This window comes from Opisthocomus hoazin, chromosome Z (genome assembly GCF_030867145.1).
Source record: "Opisthocomus hoazin isolate bOpiHoa1 chromosome Z, bOpiHoa1.hap1, whole genome shotgun sequence".
NCBI classification, from domain to species: Eukaryota; Metazoa; Chordata; class Aves; order Opisthocomiformes; family Opisthocomidae; genus Opisthocomus; species Opisthocomus hoazin.
This window is the reverse complement of record NC_134454.1, coordinates 38,946,221-38,964,541: the sequence shown is the minus strand read 5'-3', so window position 1 is coordinate 38,964,541 and position 18,321 is coordinate 38,946,221. Positions and strand designations below refer to the sequence as shown.

At 48.1% G+C, this 18,321-nt stretch overlaps 1 protein-coding gene across 2 annotated transcripts in view; it reads left to right on the top strand.

Moving 5' to 3' along the window:
* Positions 1-10,804: 10,804 nt before the first annotated feature.
* DGKQ (diacylglycerol kinase theta) overlaps positions 10,805-18,321 on the top strand; it is a 98,772-nt gene continuing 91,255 nt past the window's right edge. For both annotated transcript variants that reach the window (XM_075447246.1, XM_075447245.1), the window contains exon 1: positions 10,805-11,012. In XM_075447246.1, the coding sequence (XP_075303361.1) occupies positions 10,805-11,012 (208 nt within the window). The remainder of the gene's footprint in view (positions 11,013-18,321) is intronic.

The window sequence follows — 18,321 nt, the reverse complement described above, 5'->3', positions numbered from 1 at the left end:
AGTCAGCGGTACATAAAGACTGTGGGATCCTGTCTTTACGCAGTGCCCGGCAGAGCACAGCAAGCTGCCGTGACTACAGCTCAAGGCCTGCACTAGGCGCTGTGCAACACTTTTGAACCATCCTTGGTCACCACCGCCTCCGAGTTGCCCAACGCTCCACGTGCCCACAGGCGCCGGGCTAAGCGCAGGAAAGCGATCCGCTGCATCTCCCTTCTCCTCTCCCCCGGCCTCTGAGAGCCTGCACTCCCACTTCCAAGGGATTTAATCCACGATATCAGCCCTGCAGGCCTGTGTGGGCTGAAAGCATAAACAAGAACAAGTCTGAGGCTGACTAGGTTTTGCAAGTGGGGTGGGAGGGCTGCAGCACTCTTCGGGGATCTGCAAGTTACAGGGCCATTGAGGCAGCCTTGCTCCATAGGCCGGCTAAGGATTGGCTTGCAGTTCCTTCCCCTGGCCCTCTGAGGGACGCGAGACAGAAGGATTTGCCCTCCTCTGGGCCACTGCCTTCTCTGCAAAATGGGAAAAAGAATGTCCCTCGCTTCAAAACCCCCGCAAAGGAGCTGGTGTTTGCCATGGGGGAATTTGATACCTGTTCAAATGCACCCGTTTCCCTGTCTGAGACCACCATCTGGGTGTCCAGGTCTGGGTGATTAATACGGCTGTGTCCACCTGCAGACTTCCTACCTCATCTGAAAAACGATCCTTCATCCCTAAGATCTTTGTGGTGCACCTGCGGATCCAGGGCTTGTCTCTGCCTTACCCCTGCCACTGGGGGGAGTTTGAGACAAGGGACAGCACCTGCTGTAGCAGGTCCTCGCTTTCACCACAGAACAATGGCGAAGAGAGCCCCGAAACGCCCCTCAGAGCAAGAACGGAGGAGCAGATCTGTCAGCAGAGCTGTGCAGAAGAAATACATTAAAAAATCAGATTGCAGGGGTGAAGATGAAGCAAGGTCGTCACGAGAACAGGAGGAAGAATCGAGATAATCACCCCATCCTTATCTCTGGGTGAGCTGTGAAATATACACAAGGATTTCAGCCACCACCCAGGCGAGCACATTGTCACATGGCTGCTCCGATGCTGGGGTAAAGGGGCCAGCAGCGTGGAATTAGAGGGCAGGGAAGCCGAGCAGCTGGGACCCCTGTCTAGGGAAGGAGGCATTGACAAGGTGATTGGAAGAGGGTCAGAAGTCCTCAGCCTTTGGAGATGACTTCTCTCAGACATGAGGAACAGGTGTCCCTTCAAGTAAGATATTATAAACCACCTAGGCAAGTGGACCTCCATGAAGAGAGGTATCCAGTACGTGAGGGAATGACCCATGTGGGAGCTGATTTACTGGACAACCTGCAGTCACTCTCAGATCCAGATGAAGTCCCAAGTACCTGACCCCTGTGGCAGAAGTTTGTACGGAGCGCACCATTGTCTTATGCCAACTCATTGACAGTAATGGACTGGAAAGGCAAAGAGGTGCCAACGGTGAAGTGGCTGGCCAACTCCGGCAATACGAAGAAAGTCTCTCTTCTCCCAGTTGGACCGCGTTTTGACTGTGGAAAGGCTGTCGGAAAAATCCAAAACCATGTTCAAAAAACTGTTTGAAAAACTGGATAGGTCCTACTTCCCACCTGTACGGACCAGTATCTCAGCTATTAGGAGAAAGTATTCCTCTGCTCAAGAGAGACAGTACACACCATGGAGCACCCTGTGGTATTACCTGTGTGACCATGAAGAGGACATGAGGAAGTGGGATGGAAAACCTACCTTGACGCTAAAGGCAGGGGTAAGTGAGTTAGAAGGAAAAACAATCATCACAGATGAGGGTTCTCCCAGGAAAATTGCTACTCCGGTTTACAGTGGGGAGTTCTCCAGGTGGAGCAGAAGGACTGATCTTGCTTCTGATCATAGTGGAGGGACTTCTGATTGGTACTGACAAGAAGCGAGTACCAAGCCTGGGGTAACCCACGTATGCCACATGAATCCATTCGTCAACAACAAACACTATGACCAGGACTAGATGGGCCCTGCCTCCAGCAAAGACGAGGAGAGGGACAGCCGCGTTTATTGGACTGTGTGGATTCAATGGCCTGGCGCATCAGACCCGCAGGGGTATCAGGATTTTGTAGACACCGGTGCACAGTGTACTCTAATGCCATGCAGCTATAAAGGGCTAGAACCTATCTGTGTTTCTGGAGTGACAGGGAGATCCCAACAGCTAACTGTATTGGATGCTGAAGTCAAACCTAACTGGGAATGAGGGGCAAAAGCAGCCAATTGTGACTGGCCCCAAGGCTCTGGGCATCCTTGGCATACATTACCTCAGGAGAGGATATTTCCAGGATCCAAGAGGGGACTGGTGGGCTTTTGGTACAGCCGCACTGGAGACGGAGGACATTAAAGAGCTGTCTGCTTTGCCCAGTCTTTTGGAGGACCCTTCTGTTGTGGGGTTGCTGAGGGTCAAAGAACAGCAGGTGCCGATCACTACCACAACAGTGCACCGGCGACAGTATCGCACCAACCAAGATTCCCTGACCCCCATCCAGAAGCTGATTCATCAACTGGAGATCCAAGGAGTAATTAGCAGGACTTGCTCACTCTTTAACAGTCCTGTATGGCCAATGTGAGAATCTAATGGAGGGTGGAGACTTCTAAAAAGATCCATCATCTTATGACAGATGCAGGTCAAGGAACTGATCAAGCAACAGGTCAAGGACCACTTCTGGAGGGATGAACAGAAGGAAAAGTGAAAAGGCTGGTGGAAAAAGTACAAAATGTGCCACCGGGAGAGCACAGGTGAGGAGAACACAAGTCTAGCAAAAGAAAATGACCCCAAGAAAACTTAACCAGAATTCAGTGACTACTACATAGGTGAAGACAGCCTTTCAGGCTATTCAGCAAGTGGTGAAACAAAGCATGAGCCAAAAAGGACGGGGAGTACAAGCGTGGAGATAATCTGTGAAGAAAAAGGGATGGGCACAATGAGGCCTCCTAAAAAGAAAAAACAGCAGAAGAAACACTGGAAACATCACGTGAATAACTCAGCACCTTTATCTCCAGTGGCAATTAGAATTAACAGTGGTAGTGACAAGAAGCCAGAGTACCGAGTGTGACAGCAACGTCACTTGGAATGGCACAACTCAGACAAATAAGAGGGAAAAGAAGTTTCCATTCTCTTTTCTGGGAATGATCGGATGTCAAGATTTTTACGGAGTCAGCAAGGAAACTGGAGGAGCAGCCAAAACTTATGTAGTACTACCAGCAGAAGCCATCCTTCCTATAGTACCTAGAAAGACCACCACCACCACTGACACTAACGATATCAAAGACACTTGTCAACAGGTCACGTTGGTTTGACTCCCCAGCAGAAAAGTAGCGTATTTTACACTGAACACTGCTGAGAAGTGAAGAAGGTAGAGTATGTCTGGTGCGTACCTTTTAAGGTTTTTCCGAGTCACAGAATCATAGAATGGTTTGAATTTGAAGGGACGTTAAATATCACCTAATTCCAGCCCCCGCCCCCCGCCACAGGCAGAGACACTTTCCACTAGACCAGGTTGCTCAAAGCCCCATCCAACCTGACATTGAACACTGCCAGGGAGGGGGCAGCCACAGCCTCTCTCGGAAACCTGTTCCAGTGCCTCACCACCCTCATAATGAAAAAATTGTCTTTATATTAAGCTAGATCTGCCCTCTTTCAACTTGAAGCCATTACCCCCTGTCCTATTGCAACAGGCCCTGCTAAAAAGCCTGTCCCCATCTTGCTTATAAGCCCCCTTAAAGCACTGAAAGGCCAGAAGAAGGTCTGTGCAGTGCCTTCTCTTCTCCAGGCTGAACAACCCCAGCACTCTCCACCTGTCCTCATAGGAGAGGTCTTCCAGCCCTGTGACTATTGTTGTGGCCCTCCTCTGGATCTGCTCCAACAGGTCCATGTCTGTCCTCTCCTGAGGGCTCCAGAGCAGGATGCAAGACTCCCGGGGGGGGTCTCACCAGAGCGGAGCAGAGGGGCAGAATCCCCTCCTTCGACCTGCTGGCCACGGTGCGTTTGATGCAGCCCAGGATACGGTTGACCTTTTGGGCTGTGAACGCACATTGCCAGCTCATGTTGAGCTTCTCGTCCACCAGTGTCCCCAATTCCTTCTCCTCAGGGCTGCTCCAAATACATTCTCCGTCCAGCCCATATTTGTGTTTGGGATTGCTCCAACCTGTGTGCAGGACCTTACACTTGACCTTGTTGAACTTTGTGAGGTTCACATGGGCCCACCTTTCAAGCCTGTCCAGGTCCCTCCCAGTGGCATCTCTTCCCTCCAGTGTGTCAACTGCACCACTCAGCTTGGTGTTGTCGGCAAACTTGCTGAGGGTGTGCTCAATCCCACTGTCCATGCCCCCGACAATGATGTTGAACAGTGCCGGTCCCACTACCGACCCCTGAGGCACATCACTCGTCACTGGTCTCCACTTGGACATGGAGCCATTGACTGCAACCCTTGGAGCGTGACCATACAGCCAATTCCTTGTCCACTGAGTGGTCCATCCATCAAATCCATGTCTCTCCAATTTAGAGACAAGCATGTTGTGTGGGACAGTGTCAAACAATTTGCAGAAGTCCAGGTAGGTGACATCAGTTGCTCTTCCCTTATGCATCAATGCTGTAACTCTGTCGTAGAAGGCCACCAAATTTGTCAGGCATGATTTGCCCTTAGTGAAGCCATGCTGGCTGCCACCAATCACACAGAAGAGTGTTTGGAAGCTGTAATTTCATAAATCCATCCGTTATTCTCATTGTATGCTAAATATATCCACACAATATTTCAAAGTTGTGTTTAAAATAGTTTTAAAATTCAAGAACCAAGGAAATGCATCACTTGCTGTCTTTGAAAGGTGTTTCTCTTCTTCCTGTGCGTGTAATTGACAAAACATTGTTGACAAAACCAAAACTGACTCTTCTTCTCCCTGAAGACAGGAAGGAGGGTGGGCGGTAGCACTGGAATTCTATTTTGCACCTGCTTGCAGCGGCACAAGTGTAACCTTTGTGCTTCCCTTTGGTTTACCGGGTGAGCAGTTTGAATGTTCGTTTGCTGTTGGCAGGGCACTCACTGGCACCTCAGTGATTTGGGGCTCTCATCCCATTCTCACATCTTGCATCCCATTGCAGTTTGGGATGAGAGGATGGATGCTGGAGCATCGGGAGGAGCGCTGTCACACAGCTATGTTATTATTACTCTGGTTTTCGATGCGTATCCTGAGTGCAGACATAAATGCAGTAGAAACTTTGCAGTTAAGATGACCAGGTCTGAGTCAGGAACTGACACTGAATACCTCTAGTGAGCGATCACATTTACGATTGTGACAGCTCTGGTAATAATTACTCTTTTCCACGGTCTAGGATTGCATCCCTGCTATACACATGAAAGGGAAAGGATGCTTAGTCTTCAACTGCTGCCATATTCCATGGCTGCTGGCAGCAGAGGTGGCAGCAGCCTTGGCTGAAGAAAATCACCAGATGGTTTAGGTTGTTTTGCCTGGTTAGACTGGTTGCTCAGAGAGAAGCAGGGAAGTTAAAGCACAACACGCGTAGGTGACACATGCCTGTATGTTACAGCACATAAATATGTATCTGGGGAGTCAGATATTGAAAAATAGCCAGAATCTCACATGTTCATTTACACCTTAACAATAAAAACTACCATTCCACAGGTAACTTCTAGTAAGGAAACCCTGTGACTACCCTGCACTGGCAGATAATGCGGTAATGTATCTGAATAACTTGTTAATGGAATTGCTATAAAAGAATGTACTGATTACTTCCTCAGGCTTTTGACACAGGGCCAAATTCTGATGCCCTATTAACGCAGTTCAGTGTATTTCTCAGATCACAGCAGAGATTTGTTCACATGGGCTTTAGCTTTCCAACTCTCGGGCCTCTGTCTCATGAGAGGGGAAGGACTATCAGGTGCACACAAAAGAAAGGCAGTTCAAGAGGACAGTCTATGTGGAAAAGAAAGGCGAGGCAGGCCAATGGAACAGGTGAGGCAAGTGGTGGAGGAACCAACAAGGAAAGGCGCTCTGCTGGACCTTATACTAACAAACAAGGAGGGACTGGTTGAGGATGTGAAGGTCGGAGGTAGACTTGGCTGCAGCAACCATGAAATGGTGGAGTTCAGGATCCTGCGTGGAAGAAGCAGGGCGATAAGTAGGATCAAAACCTTGGACTTCAGGAGAGCTAAATTTGGCCTCTTCAAGGAGCTACTTGGAGGAATCCCGTGAGCCAGGGCTCTCGAAGGCAGCGGGGTCCAAGAGTGCTGGTCGCTGTTTAAACATCACTTCCTCCATGCTCAGAAGCGGTGCATCCCCCTGAGAAAGAAATCTACAAAACGAGGCAAGAGACCAGCATGGATGAGCAAGGAGCTTCTAGCGGAGCTCAGGGGGAAGAGAAAGGTCCGTGGAATGTGGAAAGAGGGGCAGGCCACTTGGGAAGAGTACAGGAACGTGGTCAGAGCATGCAGTGATGCAACGAGGAAGGCCAAGGCACACCTGGAACTGAATCTGGCAAGGGATGTCAGAAACAACAAGAAGGGCTTCTTCAACTACATCAGCAGCAAAAGGAAGGCTAGGGACAATGTGGGGCCGCTGCTGAATGAGGCGGGTGTCCTGGTGATGGAGGATGCGGAGAAAGCAGAGTTACTGAATGCCTTCTTTGCTTCAGTCTTCAGTGCCAAGGCAGGCTCTCAGGAATCCCAGGCCCCAGAGGTAAGAGAAGAAGCCCACAGAGAGGATGACTTTCACTTGGTCGAGGAGAACTGCGTGAGGGATTACTTAAGCAATCTGGACGTCCACAGATCCATGGGCCCTGATGGAATGCACCCACGAGTGCTGAGGGAGCTGGCAGATGTCGTTGCTGAGCCACTCTCCATCATCTTTGAAAGGCTGTGGAGGACAGGAGAGGTGCCCGAGGACTGGAGAAAAGCCAGTGTCACGCCAATCTTCAAAAAGGGCAAGAAGGAGGACCCAGGGAACTACAGGCCGGTCAGCCTCACCTCCAGCCCAGGAAAGATGATGGAGCAACTCACTCTAGAGGTCATCATCAAGCAAGTGGAGCAAAAGAAGGTTATCAGGAGTAGTCAACGTGGATTCACCAAGGGGAAATCATGCCTGACCAATCCGATAGCTTTCTACAATGGCATTACCGGCTGGGTAGATAAGGTGAGAGCAGTGGATGTTGTCTACCTCAGCTTCAGCAAGGCTTTCGACACAGTCTCCCATAACACCCTCCTAGGGAAGCTCAGGAAGTGTGGGCTGGAGGAGTGGTCGGGGAGGTGGATTGAGAACTGGCTGAATGGCTGAGCTCAGAGGGTTGTCATCAGCGGCGCTGAGTCTAGTTGGAGGCCGGTAACTAGTGGTGTCCCCAGGGTTCAGTACTGGGCCCAGTCTGTCTTGTTTAACTTCTTGATCAATGACCTGGACGAAGAGTTGGAGTGCACCCTCAGCAAGTTTGCTGATGACACAAAACTGGGAGGAGTGGTGGATACACCAGAAGGCTGTGCTGCCATTCAGCGAGACCTGGACAGGCTGAGGAGCTGGGCAGAGAGGAACCTGATGAAGTTCAACAAGGGCAAGTGCAGGGTCCTGCACCTGGGGAGGAACAACCCCATGCACCAGTACCAGAGCAGCTCTGTGGAGAGAGACCTGGGAGTGCTGGTGGACAACAAGTTGACCATGAGCCAGCAGTGTGCCCTGGTTGCCAAGAAGGCCAATGGGATCCTGGGGTGCATTAAGAGGAGTGTGGCCAGCAGGTCGAGGGAGGTTCTCCTTCCCCTCTACTCTGCCCTAGTGAGGCCCCATCTGGAGTACTGTGTCCAGTTCTGGGCTCCCCACTTCAAGAAAGATGAGGAGCTACTGCAGAGAGTCCAGCGGAGGGCTACGAGGACGATGAGGGCACTGGAGCAACTCTCCTATGAGGAGAGGCTGAGGGAGCTGGGCTTGTTTAGCCTGAAGAAGAGAAGGCTGAGAGGGGACCTTAAAAATGCTTACAAATATCTCAAGGGTGGGTGTCAGGAGGATGGGGCCAGACTCTTTTCAGGGGTGCCCAGCAACAGGACAAGGGGCAATGGGCACAAACTGAAGCATAGAAAGTTCCAGCTGAACATGAGGAAGAACTTCTTCCCTCTGAGGGTGACGAAGCCCTGAAACAGGCTACCCAGGGAGGTTGTGGAGTCTCCTTCTCTGGAGATATTCAAGACCCGCCTGGACAAGGTCCTGTGCAGCCTGCTGCAGGTGACCCTGCTTCGGCAGGGGAGTTGGACCAGATGACCCACAGAGGTCCCTTCCAACCCCGAACATTCTGTGATTCTGTGATTCTTGAAAACCTCTGCATTCGTACCAGGGGGCTGCTATGAGGTCCCCATGAAGCTGTCTCTTCTTCAGGATGAGTGATTCCTGCTCACTCCGTCTCTCCTCACAAGACAAATGCTCCAGCCCCTGACCATCCTGGTGGCCCTCCACTGAACTTGCTCCAGTTTGACAATGTGCTTCCTGTAGTGGGGGCCAAAACTGGATGTAATACTCTAATGAGTGCTGAGGAGACAGGAAGAACCCCTTCTCAGCCTACTGGTTGTGCTCTTGAACTGCCCAGGATGCTGTTTACCCTGGCTATTGTTGCACAAGCTCATTGCCAGCCAAGACACCCAGGACCTCTTCCACAGCACTGCCCCCCTGCCTGTCTGCTCATTTCTCCCACCACTCCAGGTCCCTCTGGATGGCATTGTAGTGACTATTGTCCCCAGCTAGGTGTCACGTGCAAACCTCACAACAGTGCTCTCTGTCACCTTCTCCATGTTGCTGATAAAGATGCTAAACACAACAGGTCCCAGGAGAGACCCCCGCAGTATTATTCCCATTACTGGCCTCCAGGCAGAGTTCAAGGATGACCCATTAACCACTACCCACTGAGCCCCACTATCCAACCAATTTCTTAACCATCTAGTTGTCCACCCATGTTGGACCATAATATTCCAGTCTGGATACAAGAATATTGTGGGAGACCATATCATCAACCTTGCTGAAGTCAAGGCTCCACTGGCTTCCCCTCCTACGCTGATCTACTCATTTTGTCATGGAAGGCAATCAAGTCGGTCAAGCATCGCTGACCCTTGGCATACCCATACTGCTGTCCATAGTCATTGTCTTCTCCTCCACGTGCCCAGAAACGTGCTCCGAGAGGACTTCCTCTATGATCTTCGCAAAGACCAAAGCGAGGATGAGTTTGTGGAGGATGGGACCTGTCACTATGGGCTTTTGGCTCATTCATCGTATTCAGCAGGCACACGTCTTCCAGGGAAAGGGTTTCACACCACTTTCCTCTCCCCCATCCTCTTGTATATGTGGGACTCCATAAAGTTGTTTTCTAAATCATGTTTGTAGAAGCAATTAGAAATATTTCAAAGCTTTTGCATCTAACTGCTCACTCTCCAGCCATAAAGACATACCACGCTTTCTTGAGTCTTGAAGTTATTTTTGCTGTTTCTCCTTGAACCTGTCAAATCCTTCTTGCTTCTGATTATAAATATGTTCATATTAACAGTAGAAACTAGAAGGCGCTAAGAAATTTTAGAAGCACTTCAGTGTTGATCTGCAGGACAGGATGGTTTGTTAAACCTTTCACCAAAATACAGATAAATCAGAGTCAGGGCTGAAAATCTAAACCACTCTTTTCTTGACTGTCATGGTTTAAGGAAGGTACCTGGACGTTGTTTCAGACAGCTCAGTGGAGTTTCTCGCTTCATGCGAAGCTGGGATCTAGGACCCGACCAGACAAGTGGGCATATGGACAGCATACATCTGCACACGCAGAATCCAAAGGCACAGCCTCCTTTCTTGCCCCAACCTGCTCCACCCACGACACTTGGCCTCATTTAATGGCAGTCAAAGAAACCGAGGCATTTCAGAGGCAGAGGAGGAGACTGGCAACATGGAAACACCCCGGTGTGTAACTGTTTTCAAAACTAGCAAGAAGAACGTGCAAATAAAGGGGGGGTGGGTGGGGGGGTGGGTTAGAGTGGAGAGAGACTGCTAGGCAGAACCCTTTATCTTTTCTCTTAAAGGCGGAGATGTTGACAGTAGAAGGCAAAACCCACGGAGAACCACCTTCTCCTCCCAACGCATCACCAGTAAACTTCTCGAGTCGGAGCTCGGTGCGCTCCGTGGGGGAGCGAAACCACCCCGCTTTCGGCCGCGGTCAGCGGCTGGGGGCTTCCCCAAGCTCCGCCGTCCCGCGCCGCCGGCCGGACCCGCCGCCCGTGCGGGCTGAGGCCGCCTCACCAGCAGGTCTCTCTGCCCCGGCCCAGCGTCTGCCCCCGCCGCTCCGCCACCGACCACCACGCACCGGCAGCGGCGGCGGGCACCGAGGCGCGCATCGACCGCCCACCCCGCAGCAGCGGGGCTCGCTTCCCGGCGCTCTTCCACACACCCGCACCCCCCCCAGCGCTCACCTGAGCCGCCGCGGTCGGGCAGGAGCGGGGACACCTCCGCGAAAGCCGATCCCTCACCAGCAAGGCCCGCTAAGGGGCAGAATGGCGGCGGCCCCGAGGCGGTGGGGGGGGGGGGGCTGCGGCGTGAGGGGAGCCGGCGGGGTGGTGGCGGCCCCTCCTGCGCGCGGGCTGCGCAGTGCCGCGGTGCGTCCGGCAGGGGGCAGCACGGCGCCGCCCGGCCAGCCCCTGACGGGGCACCGCCCCCGCCCGCCTCCCGCCGCCGCCGCCGCCGCCTCGGGCGGAAGCGAGGGCGAGCGGCGGCCGGTGCCGCGCCGCGAGGAGCGGGCATGGCGGATGGGGCGCGCTCGGTGCGCGGCGGCAGCCCGGCCTCCAGCCCGCTGCTGGGCGGGCGGGGCCGCGCCGCGGCGGTGGCGGCGGCGGCGAGGGGGAGCAGCCCGCCGGGCCACGGCTTCCGCAGGGTGACCCTCACCAAGCCCACCTTCTGCCACTACTGCACCGACTTCATCTGGGGGCTTGCCGGCTACCAGTGCGAGGGTGAGGGGCTGGCGGGGGTCGGCGCGGCGCGGGACGGGACGGGACGGGACGGGACGGGACGGGACGGGGTGGGGGGCAGGCCGGGGACGGGGCCGGGGCCGGGGCCGGCGGGGGAGGCCCCGGGCGGGTGTCGGTCGTGCGGGACCTGCGGGGAGCGACCGCCGCGGCCTGGGCGGGGTGGGGGTGGAGGAGAAAATGCCTGAAAATACTGCGGGTGAGAATAGTGGTGACAGTAGACGCTGAAGATAGAATTCTAACTAACGTTTCTAATAATAAAAATAATCCGTTCTACAAAAAAAATCTTAACAATAGTAATAATGAAAATTATAGTTGCAATGGTAAATTCTAATAATAAAGTCTCATGGCAACAATAATACTAAAAATTCTACTGCTAATAACATTCTAACAACAAATCTGAAAGCAACAATAATACTGAAAATTCTACTGTTAATAACAAATTCCAACAACAAAAAAGTCCAAAGCAACAATAATAGTAAATATTCTACTGTTAGTTTCTAACAACAAAAAAGTCTGGAAGCAACAATAGTACTAAAAATTCTACTGCTAATAACAAGTTCTGACAGCAAAAAAGTCTGAAAGCAACAATAATACCAAAAATTCTACTGCTAATAACAAATTCTGACAGCAAAAAAGTCCAAAAGCAACAGTAATACTAAAAATTCTGCAGCTAATAACAAATTCTGACAACAAAAAGGTCCAAAAGCAGCAATAATACTGAAAATTCTACTATTAATAAATTCTAACAGGATGTCTAAAAGCACAAATAGGTCTACAATTTCTATCAATAAAAAATTCTAATAATTCTAACAACAGTAATACTAAAAATTCTACTATTAACAATTTCCAATAATAATAAATTCTAACAATATTAATAACAATAGTAGTGCTATAATAGAATTACAGCTAAATAATTATGACAATAATAAAAATAGTAAAAATTCTGGTGGTAATAATAAAAATTCTAACAATAACAATAAAAAAGGGAGGTGTGGCACTGCCTGCTCCTGTGTGGTGACACAGGCGTTTGGAGGGTCCAGCACTGCCTGTGCCCATCCTGGGATGGATCCACTGCTGGGGTCGTTGGTGGCTCGCAGCGGATCCATCCCGGGGATGCCCTTATCTACCAAAACGCCCGACTGGCATGGAGGATCTCCAGCCTGCATGGAATTTGAACTGTCTAAACCTGGGCTGGTGCGTGAGAGGGGAGAAGGAATCGCTGAGTGTCTTCTCCAGCTCCTATGGCAGCTGAGGTTCCCAGAGGCGATGAAATTATGGCTTGTTCTGGTGCAGTGAAACCGAGCTGTGTCGTAGGGAAAAGAGAGGTTCTCCATGTTCCACTTCAAAAAAAAAACCAAACCCCAAACCAACACCTTGATGTCTCTTTGAGCGTGTGCAGCCCAGCTGGCTTGGGTTGCATCTCCAAGACCACGTCTGGAGGAGTCGGGTTGTACAAGACCCTCGTTGTTCAGGTTGTGCCAAACAAGGCCGGGGTTGTAGAGCCAGTGCCCTGCAGTGCTTGAGATACCTTCTGCCTTTTGTCGTCATTGTGGGTGAAAAGTGTGTGGGATTAAGTTGGGTGGAAGTCATATTCCTGTGTGGTGCAAAAAAAGTCTTCCGAGAATGGTTTTATATTTGCTTAAAAGTCTGCGGAGAGATGTGTCGTTCTTTCTGCGTAGCAGAAAGTCACTGCCTAACCTAACAGCAAAAAAACCCCAAACTAGAGTGAAGTATCCATAAGTTGTAAAAATGCACAAAGCTAGTCTTTTATTATACCACTGCCTTAAAAAAAGGCAAATTACTGGAGTCGCAGAAGTGGTCATTCAGGTGCCCATTTTGTTACTTGAAGAGCTGAGCAGCTCTCGTAGGTTAACGGGTAAGAAAACGTGAAAGGCTTTACTCCAGGATGTCTCAATTTATTTTCCATTCACATACCACATACATAAAGGTAATGCATGTCTGTAACTTGAATATAGGGTCTTTTCCTAGATTGAAAACTGCGCTGATGGTTCGTGGTCTGGAATTGTTTTTCCCCTTTGGCTTTTCAGGCTGAAGTCTGGGTAAGGATTGTTCGCACCACTGCCTAGTGACCATGCGTATGAGTCACTTCCAAGCTGCTCTGTTAAAATCTGTATGTTAAATCTATGTCTGACACCTCCACCCCAGACAAGTCATGCCTGTGAGGGGTAATGAGAGAGAGAAAAATACTCCTCGTCTTCATTAGCTGTTACGTTCCCTGCTCAGAGTGTGGGGAAAAACCCTGTAATGTCACCTGGCACGTCAGTGTCTCCTTTGGGTGAAGAGCTGATTTCTTTTTGTTTATTTGTTTGTTTGTTTATCAGTTTTGAACCAGCTGTGCTCAGTGTCATGTTTGTCTTTTCTGACAACTTACTGCTAAACAACAAATTTCAGTAATACCTGGTGGGTAATTTGCTGACAGCGGCTGCTTTTCATAGCTGTGCTTACACCCTTGAACCTTGTTGAATAGCTTAGCAGCTTATTCTTTCCAAGTTATTTAACAGATGCTAATATGATTTCTTGAATGATTCTTTAAGTAAATTCTGTTTAATAATTACCTCTGTGTCACATTTGCTTTAACTGATGGAGTTTGGTCACCGTTCTTTAGCAAGTAATGAAAGAGTGATCTCTAAGAGTGTCATGCTGATTAAAAATAAAATAAAAAAACCCCCCAGCTTTTAGTGAAGGAAAGATTTGCAGTGGACTGGAAAATCTTGCTCCTTTCTTTTCTCCCCAGAGAGACTAGGATTCTGGGTGTAATTGCAGCTGAGCTGATGTTGTCATCACTTGGACTCCTTGTGATAAACCATCTACAGGCTTCAGAATGAAGCCGTGGAGAAGCCATTTTCTAGGTGAATTTGCAGTGGTTTCTGTTCCAACTCTGTGGGTTCAAGTGTTCAGTCTGCTGATGCCATTTGTGTTGATGTTCCTGAAGTTGGTCTTGATCAAGTCAGAAAGTTTCCAAACTTTGAAGGGGACTGAGCATGCTGATGATAGGACTTCACCAGTCAAAGAAAGGGGGGAAAGAAAAAAAGCTCGTGTGAACTAAATGGCCCAGATTTGAGTTTTAATTGTGATCATGCTTTTGACCCTTGGAAAGTGACAACTTCTATATGTGAATGATCAGGTCTGTGGAGTTCTTCAGTAAACTTACCAACTACTTGTCAGACCTGCACATGTCTGTGTGGCTTGTGTGGCTGTGTAGCAAAAATACAAGAAAGTATAATGAATTCGTAACACATTTCTGGCAGCACGGGCCAGGATAAGTGGTCCTTTCCTTTTCATCTAGTGCACTCTAACAAATACATCGGAGAGATGCTCTGATGCTCTCTGTACAAGGCACAAAGTGTGCTGAACCTAGTATCTCTGTTTTAAGGTAAGACACTGCTTCTTTCTCCAGTTCAGGGTCAGTACCACTCTTACCAGCACCTTGTACAGGACAGAAGGTATTCCTGGGGAGATCTGCAGCTCTCCTGTAGACTGGCAAGGTGTTTTTGTAAGGCAGTAGTCTTCCTATGTGGATTAGGTGTCCAGTTGGGTCTGAAGTTGTCACTGTATTAAGCTTTTGTGCACATATTTATTGTAATCTCAGTCAACCAGGCGTGCAGCTGTGGTTTATTTTTTCTTTCCCTCTACCCATTTGTTTTCTGTAAACCCTTTGTAGATTACTCTTTATTTTTCTTGCCACTTTAGTCTTTGTAGCTGTCACTTCCTTTGATAAGTGTGTGTGTGTGTGTGTGTGCATGTGAAAGAATAAGTGATGTTTGGATTGTAACATGCACAATTACTCTCTTATATTGCTCTTGCTTTCCAAAGACTGGTCATTTCAGTTTTGAGTGGGTTTAAATTTCCTCAGGGTTGACAAGGAGGAGGCAGTGTAAGTAAATGGGTTTCTGTGCATGTGTGTGTGCATCTTAGAAATGAAAAGTATTAAATACATGAAGCCTGTATAAGAAGTAAGGAGAGTTGAGTTCTTGTTGGTAGTGCACAGAGGACCCAATTTCATACACTAAAAAAGTAGCTACCATGAGTTTTGGATTTATTTTAGCCAACAATGAATACATTTCTTTTCACAGTACTTTTTCCATAAAAGACTTTAAAAAATGTAGAAAGAACTGTGAATCTGTACATTTTGGGGGCTACAAATATTTCCAGTGCTATAAATCCTTCTAATGTGAACTCAGTTTGGTTTATTTTAGCCGAGGGTAAAATGTAAGGGAATTAAGGAATAAGCAAGTTGGTTAGAAAATTTAACAGAACTATTTAGCCATCTGTAGGTGCTTGCTTTTTTTTCCCCCACATGTATATAGACATCTGTCTTTCATTGGAACATTTATTCAAAGCTGCTGTCAGGGACTTTTTGGTATGTTTTGTGTTTATTTCTACTAGGGAAGTGTCATTTGAGCAGACAGGGTCCTTGCCTTGACATGAAGGCGCTTAGCCAAATAGTACTTTGGGAAATAGCGTCCATGTTTTCTGTTTTTGTATTTTTGTAGTTTGTTTGTTTATTTGTTTTTCAGGCTTTGTATTCCAAGCAGAACCTCCAGACTTACCAAGATGCTGAAATCCTTGTTTCTCCTAATCTGTTTTAGATGTTGGCTGACAACACTACTGCAGCTTTTCCAGAATAAAATGTAAATGGTGAATTGGAGTTGTGTTTATGCCACAAATCTCAGAGTTAGCAAGACAGCCATAAAGCTGCTGTGACTCATAGAGGTGTGTCCCAGACATGGCCAAGCCGTCTTGTGCCCAGTTGGTGTAAGGAGAACCTGGAGATGTTCAGACAGCATCTGTGCAGTGGACTGGGGATGCACGTTCTGGCCTTTTTTTTGAATGGAGTCTACTCCATTTAAAGAAATTTAAATCCGTTTCTAAGAAATTCATTTCTGAGAAGTTGGAGTTAGATAGGGAAGGTGTGTTTTAGTTTAAAGCTGGGAATTAGACCAACAGGGAGTTTGTAGGGATATGGAAATAGTAGTAGGCAATAAAGGGACAGGAAGCAATCCCCTTGAACTCTCATCCTTTCTAGTTAGTACTGTTGTCGGGATAGGGAGCTCGAACATCCTTGACCCTGCTGTTTTTGTTCAGCTCAGTTTTGAAGGAAGTGAATGATGTATGACATTACCCAGAAAGTCTTAATGCCTGCAAAAGGAAAACAGATTCTTCCTCCTTCTGATGAGCTTGGCTTGCTTTTGGTGCGTTTTGAACTGAAAATAAAAGCTGCAAGAAGGTAAAACCGCAGTAAAATCTTGCTTCTATCCCACAATCAGTTTGAATGCTCAAGACTTCGTGGCTTCGTTCTTTCGTGGGTTCCTTGTCAGTGGCAGGGCTGTTCTGTGCAACAATAACATGTTTGGTGTTGAGGTGCAGTGTGAGTTTGTGGTTGAGATGTTGTTGAGTGTATATGACTTTGCCTCATTTAAAACTTAGATGGGTCCATGTGACTGAATCCATCTCAGGAACAAACACAAAGACTGTCAAAAAAGAAGAAAACCCACCAAAAAACACTCCCCAAAAGAAACCCTGACATGGAAACAGCTCGGTTCTGGTCAAGGTGAAACACATGTTGGGAAAAATGTTTGCTGCATTGGCTGACACACTGAAAGGTGCAACTTACTGGTCCAGATTTGAGGTATAATCCATTTTGTACTGAAGAGATTTTACAATTTTCTTTTCCCTGCCTCCCTCTGACAGTGCTCCAGAGGAGAGTATCGTTGTCGCCATCAATGATGTGGAGGAAAGGACAGAAGGCTTTGCAAGGATGCACACAGCTTTTGTAGCTGGAAGCTGTATTTTGTGATGATAATGTTATCCCAGATTTGAGTCCAGAAACTCAGTTAGGAAGTAAATAACTTAGTGCAGAAAGTGCTAAAGCCAGTAATCCAATACCAGACTTTGCACAGGACTTTCATATCTCATCTGTATTACTGCCTCAGTCTGACTCAGTGATAAATGACAAAAGCCATAAAGAAGGTGCTCGTCAATCCATCGTGGTGTGGAATAGCTGTGTCTGGCGTTCTGCAGGTTTGCTTTCCAGGTGATCTTTCATCTAATACTGCTTAAACTTAGTATGTTCAAGTGTTCCTCAGCTGTATTCCAGGCTAAATAGCCTCTGTTTTTTTTCATCTTGTGTAAAATTTTTCAGTCTGCCTCTGGTTAGTTTCCCACGGACTATAGTACTTGCAGTGCTGTGCTAAGGGTCTAAAAAGCCTTTTATTCTTTCTTGAAGTTGTGTGGGAGATAAATGCCTGACTGGTTATTTCTTGCTGATAAGCAAAAGGACATTGAACTTTAAATCTTTCCCCATAAAGCATTTTCTAAGCACTGTTCTGAGCCATTTAACGGCATTTTCTTTAAAACTTGGGTAGCATTTCAATCAGGAGTGACCTCAGTACTTCATGGGTGCAGAAGCATTTGCCTGTTCCTATTTTCTGTGATGTTTGCCTGCATTAGGGGTGTGTTTCCTCCCATTTCAGGTTTGGTTCATTTTGGGAAACAGTACATTTTGGTAACACACACACACACACCCCCCTTCTCTAGAGATGGTGTGCGTTCCTTCTTAATAGATGTAGAAGTTTGTATTAAAATGGGATGCAGTGCGTCTTACTCAGCGACGCACACCTCTGTGTGTGGTTATTCTGTCCTCATCCAGTTTTAGTCATCAGCAGTCTTTTTTGGTAGTGATGTTACTTTTATTTCAGTGTTGTCCTGATAATATTAGACAGTATGCTGGGGTTTTCTGTGTGAAATAACCCCATTAAGCAATCACTTTGCATTGACAATGGTTTATAACAAAGGATGTGTTATGTACAACGGCCATTTGTTACCCAAGCGTAGACGCTGATCTTGAGGTGGGGTCTCCTGCTTATAGTGCCATGGAGGGTGACATGCAAAATTTTTAGTTTTCGTTCTCCTCTTGGCAGTTTGTAATGAATGTTTCTGTTGATTTCCCGCCCCCCACTGCTGGCCCTTGTTCTGAGTTCCAAGCCCGGGGATAAGGAATTTTGCTGCATTGTTTCCAGTGGGTTCCCTCTGGGTAGGGTCCCTGTTTCTTGTAGTTTTTCTCCTCTTTGGTTTTGTGCTCTTTATAACTTGTCCATAATATTGCTTTTCTGCTTACTATCACATAGAAGGCTGATTCTCTTCCTGATTTTGAAGCTCTTTTCTCAGGTGGCAGCTTTGAATTGTCTTTGAATCAAGCTGTCCCCGGATGACCTTTACTTTTTGGTTATGTGACAAGTTTCTTCCAGAGGGGTTTCTAAAACAGCATTTC